A 19,648-nucleotide genomic window follows, 5' to 3' on the forward strand; every position below is an offset into this window, starting at 1 on the left:
TTCCCAGGAGGTCTCCCATCCAGGTACTGACCAGGCTCACACCTGCTTAGCTTCAGTGGGTTGCCAGTTGTGAGTTGCAAGGTGATATGGCTGCTGGTTCAAGACATGTAACTTCTAAGAGAACTAGCACCATTTAGTAAAATAATTTAGAATGGGCCCATGATGATTTTCTGGGAACTTTAACAAGGGCTGTGTTGTCAGGACACTTATTGAGATGTCTGTGTGTTTGCTCTTATAGGTATTAATTTACAAGATGTACAGTAGAGCAGACAAGATATAGTCTTCATCCAGTGGAAGTGTAGCAAATGTCACATAACCATTTCCCCAACTTGATATGTTTAGACTAGTTTATTAAGATGTATAGGACCCATCTTATAAAGTTACAGTACTTTTTAAATTGTATTTTTTTAGAGTTTCTGTGCCAGAAATATTGGTTATTGGCCTGTTACATTTTGAAATTGGAATAGTAGATTTCTTCCACAAAGGGGGAATGATTTGTAAATGTGAAGACAAATCTGAAAAAAAATCTGAAAAAGCATGCTAAAAATATTGCATAAACTCTTCCACTCATATTATCTAGACCTGCACTTTTCCTCACATTAATTATCCTAAACTGCCTATACACTTCTTCTGTGTGTAGGGAAATTGGTTATTATTAGACATTGGGAAATCTGTAGTATTAGATGGGATCATGGGTTTTAATTCAAAACTGTTTTATAAAACACATTAAACACAATCACACCTATTGAAATATAGATAGCTATTTAAATTAAACCAAACAGATAAAAAATGCACATACCTTCACATTTCTTTAAATTTGATGGTGAGTTGATGCATATTATGGACCATGGTGATAAAAATCTCCCACTTTATGTTTACAGCTAAAAAACTAAATCCAGGCCATAGCAAATCGTAAATTTCTAGGAAAATCATTGAAAAATAGCTTTATCTTAAATAAAATGTCTTAAGTGTCTGAGCCTTTCCACCCCAACTTGTACCTGCCAGTTTACTAAACAGATTATTCTGAGTAATGACTTTAGCTGCTGTCCTCTTCAAGTGTTCGTGGTCGGTCAATGATCTATCCAAGGTCACACCCAGGTAAACCGGATTCAGGTCGTGCTTAATACGCCAATCCTTGAGGCAGATATTGAGTTCCTGGATAGCCTTTCCACTGTGCAGATGGAAGACACTGGAGACAGTTTTGGTCACACTTGGCTGAAGATGTCACTTAGTGAGGAACTCCACCATTGTCTCCATGTCTTTGTTCAGCACACGCTCTTCTAATTGAAGGTGTGACCTTTGGTTCCGAGACAAATATCATTGCCATAGATGAATTTGAGAGACTTGGTCGCTGGTAGATCATTGATGTAGACATTAAAGAGGCTTAGAGATAAGACTGAACCTTGTGGTAGTCTGTTTGCTTGTTTTCTCCAAGAGCTGCATTTGTCTTTCATGTGAATCCGGAATCTTCTGTCATGGAGGAAAAGTTAGACTATTTCGACTACCCAGCATGGCAACACTCTGGATGGATACTTTCAACAGCAGGCCTGCATGCCACACTGTATCATATGCCGCCGTTAGGTTAAGGAAAACTGTTCTAGTTTTAAGGTTTTGCTGGAATCCGTTCTCGATGAACGTGGTCAGAGCAAGGACTTGATCGCAAGTGCTAAGTCCTTGTCTGAAATGTGTCTGCTAAATTATGATGGAATTTTCGAAAAATGGGCAGATCCTCTGGAAAAACAAAAGCTCCAGTAACTTAAAGCATACGGAGAGCAAGGAAATCGGGCAGAAGCTAGCCACACTGTTTGCAGTACTGCCGCCACTTGTCTTGATGTTGGGTTTCCTTCTTTAAAGGTGCTTTCACCACCCAAAGGAGATGACTAGCGACACCATTAGGACTGACAGCTGATTGAGCTGGTGGTTTTAAAGCAGCTCCCAGTCGACGAATTAGGCTCCAGCATTTCTGGCTGGAATGAGTAAATTTGAGCTTCTCCGTAGTTTCCTCTCAATGACTTGCTCTGTGCTACTCAACAGCAGAGTACTGTGCCCCAGTCTAGACCAGATCATCCCATACCAAGATGATTGACGTACAACTTAACACCTCTATGCATATCATCACTGGAACGCTGGTCCTACTCCACTACCATGGCTGCCGGTACTCAGCAACATCCCACCACCACACCTACATTGATAGGAAGTTACTGCCAAGCTGTTGGCCAAGGTTCACATAAATAAGGCTACTTTTCACGTAGACATTTTGTTTTATCCAACAACATGCCTGTCCTCGAGATCCCCAGTCCGGTTGGATCCGCTGCCAGAGGATATGAGAGCAGTTTCATCTGGGAGTGCTGAGTGGTCAACAACAGATGTCGTGAACCACTCCCTCATGGAGTTTTATCTTCATCTGTGATGCCCTGACGAGCCCCAATGCTCCTGCAATTATGCCATCAAAATCCACGGTGCATTCCACACATGGAAGGAGCTTATCAGGACCATCCTCAAGAAGATCAGGCTGGGCTTATCAGCCTCGTTAGGGAACCTCACACACTATTTAAGCCCTGAGGAATGGTTCAGACATTGAGTCAATGAGTCATTGAGTCAATGTGTGTGTTTGCTCTCTTTTTTAGGTTTCCGGAAGTAACTACAGTTTTTTCCCAGTTTCCAGTCTTCCATCTCCAGTTCCCAGACCTTGCTACTGCTCACTACCTATCAAACCTCCCTGACTTCATCCCAGATCCATCAGCTCTTCCTGCACATCTCTGCTACCTGCCATTTTCCTGCCTGCTCATCTGGTCATCTTAACCATCCAACATCCCTCCTTCTTTCTCCCATTATTATCATCTAATAAACTCCTTAGTCTTGTTGTAACAGAAAGAATAAGGTTCTGGATCCCGAGATGAAGTTAAACAGATGAGTTTATTTTATGCAGGGAACAATAAAACCGAAGTCTTGTTTCCCACAAGAAACAAGAAAACCGAAGTATTGTTCAAAGTGCCGGTACAAACCTTCAGCATTTTCCTGCCGCGTCTGACATCACTCATTATTATGGTAAAGGGGGGGAGGTCACGATGTCTGGCCAGTTTACAGCCTTTTGGCCAAATGGTCAGGGATTTAAGTTACCCTCTGGGGTTTCATGGCTGGCATCTGGAATCCTTATCATTTTTCCCTTTCCTGCCATAAACTCCTGTTGCTTAGAAGTCTTATCTTCAAGCAAAATGGACTTAAGTTAACCCTTTTCACATCTTGTATCTTACTTCAGTCTTCACCACTGAACAGGCTCTGGAAATAATTACCTTGCCATGCCCCTTTTCTATCCATGGGCCCAGCATAACATGTGTGCTACAGTATATATATAATGATGCCTATTAACAGATTAATGTTTAAAAGAATGTAATGTTTTAAATGTTCCTTACTCACACACACTCACAAGCTCTCTCATTGTTTTAAGGCTTTATAAAAGTTTCAGACAAGGTTAAATTACATTTAAGTGCTTAACTTTACAGGTCATTACAGTAATCATTCTGTTTACACACAGAAAATGTGAATGTATGTTATTGTAAATTTGAATTGTCATGACCTGGTCCCCATTACTGCTGTAATACAATTCTTATGGATAGATATGTTGCACATTAAAAAATATTTACATCCTCCCTATCATCATTAATCCTATTTCCATGATTTCTTATGAGAAATAATTCCCCATTTAACATTCAGGTTTTATGTTCTCCCTTAATGACATTATACGTGGTTGTCCAATTTTCATTTTTGTTGGTATTGTTGTGTTTGCTGACTCATTATTTTAAAAAAAAACAAGACAGTCTGTGTTTGGGCCTCAAAATAGTAAGACACAAAAGCAAGCAGACACTTAGCACAGGCACCACCTCTGCTTTTTCTAATCAGAATCCTACCTCTTGGAAACTTCAGTATCCCAAATGAAACAAGGAACAAAGATGCTTCCTGGTTATGTAGAGGAGTCAAAAGTTTGACTCTGATTATAGCGAAATACAGTCCCCAGAAAGCTGTGGGGAATGACCAACTGCCATAGATCATTTGAATAACTAATTGAAGTCATTTCATTTGTCAAGTGACTTTTGAAAACGAGAAGCTGACTGTCCTCAACTGACTCGAATCTACGCCTCCAGACAGACTAGAGCCGAAATCCCATACTCTTCTGCATCTCGTCACACAGCCTTCTTTGGTGAGTGTATTGCAAGTTAAAAGGCAGCAGAAAAAGAAAACATCATCTAACAAAGGCAAGCACTGAACTCTCTTCTCTTTCCCTTATTTTTTCCATGCTCCTAAATTACATCCCATCTTTCTTCAGCCGTGTCCTCTTGACTATAGCTTTTTTATCTTGATGCTCTGTGCTGCTCTTACAATTAAGCTCAGAGTCTATCATTGAAACTTACTGTTCTGACATGGGAGACAGTGCATTGCTGCTATGGAGATGACAGGCTGAGATCTACAGTAAGAGCTGGAATAGTGCTTCTTCTTAAGGTTTTGAGAAGAGCTGAAGTTTGAAGGAAGAGAAGCAGATTAGAAAAGGCAGCAGGGATATAACATTATAAGATGGCACCATTCATTTTTAACAGATCGTACAGTGTATGTCAGGGTCAACAAAACTCTTTCCGAGTCATGATCTATAAGCACAGGTGACCCTCAGGGCTGTGTGAGCTCTCCAGTTCTGTTCACACGTTATACAAATGATTGTACAAGCAGTAGTCAAAGCAACTTAATTTTAAAATTCTCAGATAATACAGCTGTTCTTGGCTTAAAGCATTGAGGTAGCAGCTCATCTGTACACATGTCAGAAATCTAAAGGTTTGTGCAATGGTGTGACAACAAGAGCCTAATTCTGAATGTTCAGAAAACAAAAGAAATAATTTTCGATCCCAGAGCAGTTGGTGATCACTCACAGGTAGTAATCAACAAAGAACTTTTCACTCAGGTTGATTCATCTAATGAAAACTCTGGAAAGGCTTGTACTGGACCACCCCAGAACCCTGGTGAGCACAGCACTGGACCCCCTGCAGTTCGCCTACTGGTCACACTTGGGAGTGGAGGATGCAGTCATCTATCTGCTACACAGAGCTAACTCTCACCTGGAGAAGACGGGGAGCATTGTGAGAGTTATGTTCTTTGACTTCTCCAGTGCCTTTAACACCATCCATCCACCTTTACTGAGAGATAAGCTAAGAGCGGCACAGGTGGACACTCCCCTGGAGTCTTGGATTACAGACTATCTGACCTGCAGGCCACAGTATGTACGGCTACAGAGCTGTGTGTCCGAACAGGTTGTTAGCAATACTGGGGCTCCACAGGGTACTGTCCTCGCTCAATTCCTGTTCACCTTTTACACCTCTGACTTCAGGTACAACTCTCAGGCATGTCATATGCAGAAGCTTTTGGATGACTTTGGAATTGTGGGATGTATTAGAGAGGGGAGGGAGGAGGAATATAGGAGCTTGATTACCAATTTTGTGGAGTGGTGTCATCTTAATCATCTCCAGCTAAACACCAGCAAGACCAAAGAAATGGTCATGGACTTTCGAAGGAATAAGTCTCCACTGAACCCTGTTTCCATCCAGGGTGAGGACATAGAGGGGGTGCAGTCCTACAAGTACTTAGAGGTACACCTGGATGATAAGCTGGAGTGGTCTGGTAACACTGACGCCCTGTACAAGAAAGGTCAGAGCCGACTCTATTTTCTTAGGAGGCTCAGGTCCTTTGGTGTGTGTGGAACACTGCTACACATTTTTTATGAATCAATGGTGGCAGCGGCCATCTTCTACGCTGGTGTGTGCTGGGGCAGCAGCATCATGACAAGAGATGCAAATAGGCTCAATAAACTTATCGAGAAGGCTGGCTCTGTGTTGGGGCTGAGCCTTGACCCCCTGGAGGTGGTGGCTGAGAGGAGAATGCTGACCAACCTCACAGCCATCATGAACAACTCCTCTCATCCACTTCATGGGACTGTTATTGGGCAGCGGAGCACTTTTAGCAACAGACTCCTCCAGCTACGGTGTTCAAGGAACGTTTCCGCAGGTCTTTCCTGCCGGCGGCTGTCAGGGTGTATAACGCTGCCCTAGGCTAGGACTGATAGCCCTTCATTTGCTCGTCTATGGACAGCATGTTGCTCCATTGTACTTTTTGGACACTCAATCTGTATATACCTATGCACATTTTGCACATATTTTATTGTTTTTACAGTGACTATGATCATATTTTGCACACACCTATGTATTTATTTGTATTTATTTACTGTATTTTATATTTATTTTGTATTACTGTACGTATTCTAATGTTTTGTCTATTCTGATGTCTGTCTTTTTGCTTGTCTTGGGCTGCTGTAACACATCAATTTCCCTTCAGGATCAATAAAGTCTTATCTATCAACAGATGCAGCCATTCAAAATGCACGGTACAAACCCGTACCGCACGCAACTACCCACCAGCCACCGCAGTCCACCGCGGTAAGTGATTGGCTGGCCAAAATGACCGACAGGGGCACTCGTGGTGCATTGGTCGGTAGTGAAAAGATTTAATCATTTAATCTCTTTACTGTGCACATTTTAATCCACTTAGTATTGAATATTTCTATGGAATTTTACCACTAAAGGAAAATTTTAGTAGCTGAGCATAAAAAGAAGAGGAGCATCTGAAGGTCATAAACGATATTAATTTAGGAACATAAACATATTACTGTATGTAAACTGTACTGTATATGGCTGGTCTTGGTAGTTTAAAGAAAAAATACACACCAGTCTTCTATTTCTCCCTAAACATTTTAAGCATCAAAGTTTTATGAAACGGTCCCCAAATATGCGATTGCTGTATAGAATTAATTTTAATTTTAAAAAATTATTTAACACGAAAATTAAGCTGTTTACGTACCTCCGCCTGAGAATATAGTCACTAGTTGCTACGCAACGCAGAAACGCAGCCACAGGTAACTAGCAAAGAGAGGACATTAGCTAGCCAATATGATAAAGGAATAAACAATTTTTTTATTTCTTTTGCACATTTTTTGAACATTTCCATCAATTGTACAAGCACTTGGAAACTGTCCAATCCCTAGTTCGTCTGCATTTTCTTTAATGCTCCGAGCATTCTCCCCGTCTTGCGCCGGTCTGTGTCTTCTAGGATATAATCCTGGCGATTTGTGTTAAAATTGGGTTTCCAATAATGCTGCAGCAAACTCTTGTTTTTATGTCCACTATAACAGACAATCTCCCTTGCTTTTAACCGAGCATAATTTCCTAAAATGAAAATGTGACAGAATTCTGGGGTGTCCCTATACCAGAGATTACGGTAGGCTTCAGAATGGTGATTGGCTAACACCCCTCTGATTGGAGAAAAAAAAAACTTGCTGATCTGTTCTAGATAGCAGGAAGAAAACAGCATATGCTGCTTCTATTAGAAACGCGTATATTAAAAGTTTAATTAGGAAGTAAAACCCATACAGCGTAGACAGATTTCTAAACTGATCAGGAGGAAGAAAAATCACCTGTGTTTCGCACATAAAAAGTGGTTATTAACTATCGAAACCTGTTTTATTTATTTTATTTTTATTTAGATTAAGAGTTCCCGTCACACCATTTCCATTTAAATCGCAAACCCGTGTTTAATTAAATATTTTTATTGGTTCACAATCTGGCAATGCAATGTAAATCTTTATCTTTGTCTTCTGTATAATAATGTTCACCTCTCTGTCCAGCAAATTAATAATAAACTTTATTTTCGTCATCTCCGCTTTAATGGTACCCCCGTCGCGGATTATATTCCATTGCACTTTGACAGATTGTCTTTAAATCAATTGTTGTCAGAATATCCCCACCTCCAAACAAGAACAAAATTGCAACAATTTTATTAACTGGCTGTTTCAGTAACTTAAAGTATATATTTAAAAGTAATAATTTAACAATATATGTAAATTTTTAAAGATATGTTTATGTTGTGAATGTCTGTAGATTGTATCTTATTTTTAGTTTTTGTTTTGTTTCACATTAATTTTATAAGGGAATCTTGATTAAAATACTTTCATTTTTTCACAATCTGGCAATGCCAGACAGAATTCACATTCGCTGCAGCCAAATGGCCTTGCAGATCAGAAAATCAAGGAACAAAACAATTATCGCGCCTGGATCCTCAATGGAATCGCTTTAACATGCTAATGCGTTGGTGTTACCTGTTACCTGGATACCTCTTGGGGGATATCCTCTATATCCTCGGGGGGAATATCCTCTTGGGGGAATATCCTCTTGGGGGATATTCTAACAACAAGTGATTATAAGATGATCTGTCAAAGTGCAATGACATACAATATGCTGGACAGTATGCTTCTCAAAGCGCTTTACAGGATAACAATAATAACAACAACAATTTTACAAGTCCTGGGAGGAAGAACATCATCAATATTAATAATAATAATAAACTTTATTTTATATAGCGCCTTTAAAGGTGGCTTTTAAAAAAAAAACTTTTTTCAATGCATTTGCATTTGCACACAGAGCAGTGTTTACTTGAACATGGAGATGCCATAGTGAATAATTCCTGCACACAACCATTGCAGTGGAATTTGCATCGTTTGGCAGGGCTGATTCATACAAGTGGTGGTGGATTTGGAGACAAAATGTATTTACATTGGTTTGCTGTAAGTGGAGCACTAATAAGCCCAAAGCTCTACTTATTATTTTACAAGAGAATGCACCTGACAAGCTGGACAGTATGCTTCTCAAAGCGCTTTACAGGATAACAACAATTTACAAGTTCTGGGAGTAAAAATATGATCAATAATAATAATAATAATAAACTTTATTTTTTATAGCACCTTTAAAGGTGGCTCCTCAAAGCGCTTTACAGGATAACAACCGATGAAACAACAGTGGTTGACCTGTGAAACCGGTTTGTTCACAATGTACTGTAGACACAGAGTGTTACACCAATGCATTAGCATGTTAAAGCGATTCCATTGAGGAGCGGAGCGCGATAATTGTTTTGTTTCTTGATTTTCTGATCTGCAAGGCCATTTGGCTGCAACGAATGTGTATTCTGTCTGGCAATACCAGATTGTGAACAAATAAAAGTATTTTAATCAAGATTCCCTTATAAAATTTATGTGAAACAAAACTAAAACTAAAAATAAGATACAATCTACAGACATTAACAACAGAAACATATCTTTAAACTTTTACATATACAGTGGTGTGAAAAAGCGTTTGCCCCCTTCCTGATTTCTTATTTTTTTGCATGTTTGTCACACTGAAATGTTTCAGATCATTAAACAAATTGAAATATTAGACAAAGATAACACAAGTAAACACAAAATGCAGTTTTTAAATGAAGGTTTTTATTATTAAGGGAAAAAAAAAATCCAAATCTACATGGCCCTGTGTGAAAAAGTGATTGCCCCCTAAACCTAATAACTGGTTGGGCCACCCTTAGCAGCAACAACTGCAATCAAGCATTTGCGATAACTGGCAATGAGTCTTTTACAGCGCTGTGGAGGAATTTTGGCCCACTCATCTTTGCAGAATTGTTGTAAATCGGCCACATTGGAGTGTTTTGCACTCCAAAGTCTTCATTTTGTTTTTCTTAAGCCATTCAGAGGTGGACTTGCTGGTGTGTTTTGGATCATTGTCCTGCTGCAGAACCCAAGTGCGCTTCAGCTTGAGGTCACGAACAGATGGCGGGACATTCTCCTTCAGGATTTTTTGGTAGACAGCAGAATTCATGGTTCCATTCACCACAGCAAGTCTTCCAGGTCCTGAAGCAGCAAAACAGCCCCAGACCATCACACTACCACCACCATATTTTACTGTTGGTATGATGTTCCTTTTCTGAAATGCTGTGTTACTTTTATGCCAGATGTAATGGGACACACACCTTCCAAAAAGTTCAACTTTTGTCTCGTCAGTCCACAGAGTATTTTCCCAAAAGTCTTGGGGATCATCAAGATGTTTTCTGGCAAAATTGAGACGAGCCTTTATGTTCTTTTTGCTCAGCAGTGGTTTTCGTCTTGGAACTCTGCCATGCAGGCCATTTTTGCCCAGTCTCTTTCTTATGGTGGAGTCATGAACACTGACCTTAACTGAGGCAAGTGAAGCCTGCAGTTCTTTGGATGTTGTTGTGGGTTTTTTTGTGACCTCTTGGATGAGTCGTCGCTGCGCTCTTGGGGTAATTTTGGTCGGCCGGTTCACCACTGTTCCATGTTTTCGCCATTTGTGGATAATGGCTCTCACTGTGGTTCGCTGGAGTCCCAAAGCTTTAGAAATAGCTTTATAACCTTTTCCAGACTGATAAATCGCAATTACTGTTTCTCATTTGTTCCTGAATTTGTTTGGATCGCAGCATGATGTCTAGCTTTTGAGGATCTTTTGGTCTACTTCACTTTGTCAGGCAGGTCCTATTTAAGTGATTTCTTGATTGAGAACAGGTGGGCAGTAATCAGGCCTGGGTGTGGCTAGAGAAATTGAACTCTGCTTTCCAAAGATGTGATAAACCACAGTTGATTTATGTTTTAACAGGGGGGCAATCACTTTTTCACACAGGGCCATGTAGATTTGGATTTTTTTTTCCCTTAATAATAAAAATCTTCATTTAAAAACTGCATTTTGTGTTTACTTGTGTTATCTTTGTCTAATATTTCAATTTGTTTGATGATCTGAAACATTTCAGTGTGACAAACATGCAAAAAAATAAGAAATCAGGAAGGGGGCAAACACTTTTTCACACCACTGTATTGTTAAATTATTAATTAATTATATACTTTAGGTTACTGAAACAGCCAGTTAATAAAATCGTTGCAATTTTGTTCTTGTTTGGAGGTGGGGATATTCTGACAACAATTGATTTAAAGACAATCTATCAAAGTGCAATGAAATACAACAATTATGCTGGGTAAACGTTCCGAGGTCAAATTCTTCCGCGACAGGAGTACCTTTAAAACGCAGACGACGGCACCAAAAATGTTGGCGCACCCTCTCTTTAAAGCCCTGGCCAAATACGAAGACAGTATGTACAATTATAATTCAAACTGAATTAAAAACTACTCCTATTTGGCATTTTAGTTATGGAGGCGGAAAGACGCCCCCCCATCTCTGGGTGCCTGAGTTGTCGCCATCTTTAACCATTCCGTGTCCGAGTCGCAGTAGGTAGAGACACATTCGAAAAAAAGTTTATCCCAGCTACAATACATTATTTTTAATATTTTTGTGGTAAGAGGGAGCAAAACATCAGTATTTACTGCTAGTAATTAGTGTACGATCTAAAGTTGAAATCTGAGCCTAAATAAAAAGAAAAAGAGCATTTTCAGAGAGCAATTACGCTGTGTTTATGTAGAATAAGTGATTGGGTTTATGAGCAATCTAATTACTTATTTGTTTAAAACGCTATATAAAATAAAGTTTATTATTAATTTGCTGGACAGAGTGGTGAACATTATTATGCATAAGACAAAGATAACGATTTACGTTGCATTGCCAGATTGTGAACCAATAAAAATATTTAATTAAACACGGGTTTGCGATTTAAATGGAAATGGGGGTGACGGGAACTCTTAATCTAAATAAAAATAAAATAAATAAAACAGGTTTCGATAGTTAATAACCACTTTTTATGCACGAAACACGGGTGATTTTTCTTCGTCCTATTCAGCTTAGAAATCTGTGTACGCTGTAAGGTTTTAACTTAATTAAACTTTTAAAATACACGTTTGGAATAGAAACAACATATGTTGTTGACTTCCTGGTGTGTAGAGCAGATCAGCACGTCTTTTTTCCCCAATCAGAGGGGTGTCAGATGGTGTCTGCCAATCACCATTCTGAAGCCCTACCATAATCTCTGGTATAGGGAGACACCAGAATTCTGTCCCATAGTTTAGATAGATAGATGTTAGATACTTTACTGATCCCGTGAGGGAAATAAAGTAAATCATTTTCATTTTAGGAAATTATGAAACGCTCGGTTAAAAGCAAGGGAGATTGTCTGTTGTAGTGGACATAAAAACAAGAGTTTGCTGCTGCGTTATTGGAAACCCAAATTTAAGAAAAAATCACTGGCATTATATCCTAGAAGACACAGACCGGTGCCAGACTGGGAGAATGCCCGCAGCGTAAAAGAAAATGCCTGATGAACTAGGGATTGGACGGTTTCCAAGTGCTTGTACAATCGATGGAAATGTTCAAATAAATGTGCAAAAGAAATAAACAAAATAATAATTTATTACTTTATCATACTGGCTAGCTAATGTCCTCTCTTTGCTAGTTAGTGGCTGTGTTTCTCCGTTGGGTAGCAACGGGTGACTATATTCTCAGGCAGAAGATGTAAACAGCTTAATTGTCATGTTAAATATTTTTTTTAATTAAAATACATTCTATACAGCAATCACATATTTGGGTACCGTTTCATAAAACTTTGATGCTTAAAATGTTTAGGGAGAAATGACTGGTGTGTATTTTTTCTTTAAACTACCAAGACCAGCCATACACAGTACAGTTTACATACAGTAATATGTTTATGTTCCTAAATTTTAATATCGTTTATGACCTTCAGATGCATTATGCTCCTCTTCTTTTTATGCTCAGCTACTAAAATTTCCCTTTAGTGGTAAAACTTCATATAAATATGCAATACTAAGCAGATTAAAATGTGCACAGTAAAGTGATTAAATTATTAAATCTTTTCACTATCAACCAATGCACCACGAGTGCCCCTGTCGGTTATTTTGGCCAGCCAATCACTTACTGCGGTGCACTGCGGTGGCTTGTGGGTAGTTGCATGAGGTACGGGTTTGTACCGTGCATTTTGAATGGCTGCATCTGTAACTCTTCAGTTACTAATTTTTAGTTAAGCAGGATTTGAGCTACAGACCATAACAGACCAAAAAACAGAATCCACCTGCGATTCGGGTGTTAACAAAATTTGTTTACAAAGAAAGTTAAATACAGTAATACTACCAGCTATTAATATCATTATTCATTTATTTAGATACATGATTACATATTCTCGGTTATAAAACAGATCATTCCAGTCCTGGAATCTGACTGGCTGACACCCTTCTGAAGCAGTACCATAATCTCTGGTATACGGGTGCCCCAGAAATTTGACTTTTTACTGTGTGATAACTTTTAAAGACTACTTCTTAGCGTAGATAAGAAAGCGTAGATAAAAAGCTTGGATTCTCATGTATCTGATACAAGTATCTTTTAATACAGTCTTTGTACAGTCTGAGGATCCTTGTGATATTTTGAGCTCTGGTTGAATGATAAGTGTCGCAGTTTAAATAATTTTCGTTGTTAGAAATTATGAAACGCTCTGTTAAAAGCAAGGGAGATTTTATGTCTGTTATACTAAAAGAAAATGCCCGACGAACTAGGGATTGGACAGCTTTTCAGTGCTTGTACAATCGATGGAAATGTTCAAATAAATGTGATAAAGAAATAAACAAAAAAAGTAATTTATTCCTTTATCCTATTGGCTAGCTAATGTCCCGTCATTGATAGTTAGATCAACGAAATGCTGTGGTGTTGCTTTTTGTCAATGAAAAAATAAAGTCTTTTCATTTAAAATGACGTTTACAAACAATGTGGACCAGCATAATACTTTGAGTTTACAGCTTGTCCAAGGTCATTCGGTAAAGGCTTTGATGCATAAAATATTTCTGCATACTTAAAATATTTATGATAAAGGTAGGTTGTGTACTTTTGTCCAACTGAGCAATCTTGCTTTCATAAAATATACCAACTTTTTAATGACTGATGATTAAAATGTTGTAATACACAGTTTAAATTTAAAAGCTCAAATGCTGTACATGAGAGGTTAAGTTTTATTGGCTCCTCCTCGCGGTTTTACAAGGTGATTCCGCGTTTTGATGCGACACGCCCACCGCGGTGTACCGCGAAATACCCCACCTGTTTGGAATGGCTGCATCTGTATCTATCTAAGTACTTAGGTGTACACATTGACAGTAACCTGTGCTGCTTTTCTCATGTTGAAAGTGTTTACTCCAAAGTTCAGCAGCGGTTATATTTCTTGCAAAGAATAAGAGTGTTTGGGGTTCGAAAGGAAGTAATGCTACTTTTTTACCGTGCTGTAATCGAGAGCATTATCAGATATGGTATTTCAGTTTGGTTTGGTAATCTAGCAGTTCATTTTAAATTGCAAATTACCCGCCTCATCCAGACAGTTTTGAAGGTTGTGGGAGTGAAACAGCACCCGTCCCTGCAGACAATCCATAATAAATCCATAATCCATAATCAAACAGGCAGGAAATATTATGTCAGATCCTTCCCACATCCTCAACTCTGAATATCAGCTTCTTCCTTCTGGCAAACATTTTAAGGTTCCCAAATGTAAGTCAAAAAGATACAAACATTCCTTTGTTCCACTATCCATTAAAGCTGTCAATGCAAATGTCAAGGATAAACACAATTGTGACACTTACAACCCACTTGAGTGCAATATGTTGTAGCGGCGAGGCTTATTAATAAGAAAGAATTAAGTGTTCTGAGCCTTCCCAAATGAGGCCCCATTTCTCTGTTCATCTCTGTGGTGCAGCCACAGAGAAACTATTCATGCAAGCTGATGGTTCATTTGATAAGGACAGCTCCCAAAGGGGGATGCACTTAGCTAAGCCTGGCTATCATGATCAATGGTCATCCATTGGCGCCTATCTGTCTAGGGAGTGCCAGATGGACATCTGGACTGCATTCCTAAGTGTCAGGAGTAAGTGACTCATATCTCACCTTGATCAACCAATCAGGGACTGGTAGGGCCGAGTAACCCACGTGGGACTCTGATGCCCATGGAACTTTCAGCCAATCAACGAGCTGAAGTTCCTCCAGGTAAAAACAGGCAACACAGAGAGCCTGTGAGATTCAGAAGGGGAGATTCAACAAGATTCAGAGGAGATTCAGTAAGATTCAGAAGGGATTCAGGAGAATTCTGTGGACTTTTCTAAAGGGGATTCAAAGGAGAATTCCAGGGCAGGACAGCCCAGGAGCAGAAGGCTCCCAAGGGTAGGACATTCTCGCAGCAAGCCTCCTGACCATCCTGAGACTCAGCCCGGACAACCACGGAATGGCCAGTGTGTCCGAGTGCCAGAACTTTCCTTTGTTCTAAGAGTCTAGAGCGGAGGTTGCCAGAGAATAACCAGATGATCCACCCGAGGTTAGCACCAGCAGCAGGCCTCGTGAACAGGTCGGAACTGTGGACAGCTGAATCACTATTCAGAACTAGCTCTTCATCAGGAACGAACTGGTCCTCTTCCTGACTTGCTGGGACCCACAGTCATCTTTTCTCCTGTGCACAAACTTTGCTAGTTAAAGCCAACACTAACTAGCCGGTCAGCAGCATCTGCAGCGCACTGTCGCAAGCCGCACAGCACAGCCTGGCACCAAGCCAGACAGCGCGGATTGGACAGCAACAGCCTGCAACTGTTTCTTTGTGCCCGCAGGAGATCTGAATCCCCAGAGATTGGATGAGTATTCAACTTCAATGCATTACAGCTCGAGAATTCAATTGTTATCCCAACCAATTGATATCAATTTAATTCCTAAGAGTTATGTACTTGTTTTGAGTATCTAATGTAGAAGTTATAACCAAGTTCATTTACGAAACGGTATAAATGAATGATATACTGAACGTATGTCCTCTTGATGTGTAACTCTTTGTAACTAACTGAATATATATCTTTTGTATTCTGATAACCCTCTCGATAAGATCTGTTAGGTTTATATGCATTTTCTATGTATTAATAAATGTATCCTCGTGTATTAGTACCTGTGTGTGTGCGTTGTTTGAGTTATGTCGCATGGTTGGACTCTAAAGCCATCAAAAGAATCAACTTTGTGATTTACTGCTACAATTAATAATTGTCTCAGTAAATGCCCAAACCCTACAGAACTGGTGCCTTCAGAGAGCCACTACATTTACATTTTGGCTATGGCAACATTACATATTTGGCGTCCCTGAACGGCTATGAATCATTACAATGTTTTGTGATGTGTTATAAATATTACATGTTGTTATGTATTATAATGTACATGTACATCTTTTGGTCTCTTTTTTGTTTGCATTCTATTTAAATGTACAGGAGTGCTGGGTGTCCATAAAAAAATTTCCCTCAGGGGACAATAAAATCTTATCTTATCTTATTCACTGGTGGGTAGCAAACAGGCAGACGACAGACTGGCAGGTACATGGCTAACTGGGAAACAGGCAGAGGGGTACAGACTAACAGGAACGTGGCTGCCTGGTAAACAGTGTAACAAAAATAGGGCTGCATGAGAAAAAGACAGATGGGAACAGGCTGATAAGGAGTGTGATTGTCTGCACTGCTGGTCTGATGACTGAAACACAGTCATCATGATGTGCAGAACTGCTATTTCAGGATTTACAGCCTTCAGGTTGATAGAAAGGCAGGTTCTTCAGAATAGGGCTGGTCTCAACATTACACTGGGTAGCTCGATGTCAGAACACTGCTCCAGTGGTATTTCAGGTATTAAATAGTGAGAAATGAAACGATTGTGTGACAGATTAAAAGGGTTAATGTTTTACTGACAGGCAGACTGACCAAGCCCTATTGAGCAAGGGAGAAATGCGAAAAGTGGTGGGAATCCTGGTGCCCTGGATTCAATTCCTGGGGTGCTATCTGCTTGGATTTTGAATGTCCTCCCATGTTTGCATGGGCTTTCTTTGGGTGTCCAAAGACATACCGATAGGTCCATTATTAATTCCACACAAACTTACTTCCATCCATTTTCTAAACTTCCATTCAGGGTTTTAGGGGAACACAAATACATGCACACTCACACTAGGGCCAATGTTATAATAGAAAATTAACCTATGAGCTTGTTTTTGGATTATAGGGGGAATTACAGTATATGGGACCACTATTAGAACAAACTCCATACAGATATCTCTCCAGGAATTGATCACAGGGCCCCAGCACTGTGAAGCGGCATGGTTAACAACTGTGCCACCATGCTTCCCATTTTACCTTTTACCTTAATTAATGTAATGTGAATGTACCATTGTTTTATTCCTATATTTACTTTATTTACTCAATATTACACAATATTTATTGACCTACCTACAAAGTAAATGTAGATATATAACCTTAACATTACATTAGGAAGTGGTACCTATGATTAAATTTAAGAAAACGTGATATTGCCATCTACAGACTTGAAAAAGACTTCTGTTCTGTCTTGTGTAGTGAATAAATATTCAGAATACATTTTAGAAAACAGAAATAACAGAATGGACAGAACTGCGAATATGTCACTTTCACTTGTTTTTCTGTGGCACATGAGGAAAGCATCTTTATTGATTTATTGAATTGAAGAGACTTAATAACAAGAGTTATTATTAAGATTAATCTGTTATTTTGTAGTTGTTATGAAACTAATACACAAAGAACAATAATAATGCTGTGAAATAGTTATCTTGTACTAATTCAGTGAATATGAAATGGTAGAACAAAATTTTGTATTTGTTAATAAAGTAAAAATAAATATGAGCCATAACAGCGCAGGAAAAATCCAACTTCTATTCTGGTCTGGTATAAAATACTCTCGGCATTATCTTTACATTTGGATACTAATTAATGATTGACATTTTTGTATCACTTATCCAAATTCTATATCATAATAAATGTTGTAATATTTAAGATAAGCTATTTAATTGTTCTGGATGTATGTAAAGGTAGTTAGATATGATACATTTTGAAGAACATATATTTGTTGTTTCAACAGGTGTTAGATGCATTCTGCTGATTTATTGATTAGTGAATAAATATAACTGAAAAATAAATCTAAATCTAAAACTCAACAAATAGTAATATTATCCATTACTTTCTCAAACATTAAATAGACTTAATTAGAAGATACATTTGTTTGTTTCCATTCATACATTACTCAAAAAATTTAACACTGAAATAAACAAGAGTCTGAATCTGATTTATTTTATTTAAAAAATTGGAATACAAAAAAAAATCCAAAACAAACCCAGTTATAGCTACTTTGGCACAATTCATTGATTTAGGAAACAATGGGATTTCCTATATAACTCACTTTTTCACCACTTCTTTTCTCATTTCAGGTTAATCTATAAATAGAATTAAACTGATCTGCTATGCAATTTAGAAATATTAATTTAATTTTAATTTAAATATTTTCAAAAATGAAAAACAAAATGAACAAAATTCTTTTTGTTTGATGAACCCTGTAATTTTAGATAAAACAGTGAGCATTATAATGATCATTTTAGAAATATTATTGTTAATGTAATCGGTGTGGAAAAGACAATGTTTACAGGGCCTGACGTATACATTGAAGTAGAAATGACCTACAGTACAGTAAAAAAAGGGCATTTCTCTTTTCACATTGAAAGGGCTAAGACCCTTCTTTTCATTAGAATTTTAACAAAACTGTCCCTGATCTCTTTAGTTCTCAGACAATAGATGATGGGATTCATGAGAGGAGGTAAGACATTCTGAAATACTGCTGCCATGATGCGCAAATCTTCTGATGTCCCAGGAATCCTGTAGGAAATGTAGACACCTGCTGCAGTGAGGAAGAAGACAGAGATGACCAGCAGGTGTGAAGTGCAGGTGGAGAAAGCTTTGGTTCTCCCTTCAGATGTTGATATCACGAGCACTGACTTAATGATCATCATGTAAGACAGCAGGATCAGTAACAAGGAGATCAAGACCACACTCAATGCTATGGTCAATCCCAGAATGCTGTTGATGACAACATTAGCACAGGCTAATCTGAGAACTGAGGAATGATCACAGAAACAGTGTAGAATTTTGTCAGGTCCACAGAAAGGCAACCTCAGAGCAAGAATCAGAGGAATGATTATTGCAAGAAATCCCCCAACCCAGCACCACATAACATGTCTAATGGCAAGACTGTTCGTCATTAAGTCATGGTAGTTCAGTGGTTTACAGATTGCTAGGTATCTGTCATAAGCCATGACTGTGAGGAGAAAGGATTCAGCAACTCCTAGACCTAGAAAAAAGAACATCTGAGTAAAACAGGCATTAAATGAAATTAAACTGGAATTGAACAAGAAAAGAGCTAACATTTTAGGGAGTGTTATTGTGGTTAGGCAAATGTCCAAAACTGCCAGATTGCATATTAATATATACATGGGAGTGTGAAGGGATTCATCATAGACAAATATAAATATGATTAACAGGTTTCCTAATACAATGATGAGATAGGCAACCAGGAAAACAGAAAACAAGATGGTTTTATTCCCTTGGTCCTGCAGTCCAGGAAAACCGATGATAATAAATTCTGTGACCGATGATACTGTATGGTTAGTGTTAGACATTTCTTCTTTTCAATCAGTAGTTTAGAAAAACAATCTGAGGACCAAAGAACAGTAATAATATTAATGTACAACATATACTTTAAAACTTTACTGTTTTAAGACTACTTCTTACCTGTCCTTGTGGATGATCTTCACTTCTTGGGAAGTACTAAAGTAGCTAACAATATTTATAATAATCAATGTAGGTCAGCATATATTTAACTTTTCCTACTTCTATCCCCTTATTCATTTTCAAGATAAATATTAAATTGTTGTAGTGATATATGAATTCAATTTAATTTATTACAGTTTGTTAGAATGAAAA

The 19,648-nt window shown here is 38.5% G+C and overlaps 1 protein-coding gene across 1 annotated transcript; it reads right to left on the reverse strand.

The window, feature by feature from the left end:
- Positions 1–18,296: 18,296 nt before the first annotated feature.
- Positions 18,297–19,344, reverse strand: LOC148676460 (olfactory receptor 6N1-like). Its single transcript, XM_088643106.1, has one exon. The coding sequence runs from the start codon at positions 19,342–19,344 to the stop codon at positions 18,382–18,384; it is 963 nt and encodes a 320-aa protein (XP_088499232.1). The 3' UTR covers positions 18,297–18,381.
- Positions 19,345–19,648: the final 304 nt, after the last annotated feature.

Source organism: Lepisosteus platostomus, chromosome 2 (genome assembly GCF_059453375.1).
Source record: "Lepisosteus platostomus isolate fLepPlt1 chromosome 2, fLepPlt1.hap1, whole genome shotgun sequence".
NCBI classification, from domain to species: domain Eukaryota; kingdom Metazoa; phylum Chordata; class Actinopteri; order Semionotiformes; family Lepisosteidae; genus Lepisosteus; species Lepisosteus platostomus.

Coding starts and splice junctions, on each gene's coding strand:
- LOC148676460 (XM_088643106.1), bottom strand. CDS start 19,344: ATGTCTAACACTAACCATACAGTATCATCGGTCACAGAATTTATTATC.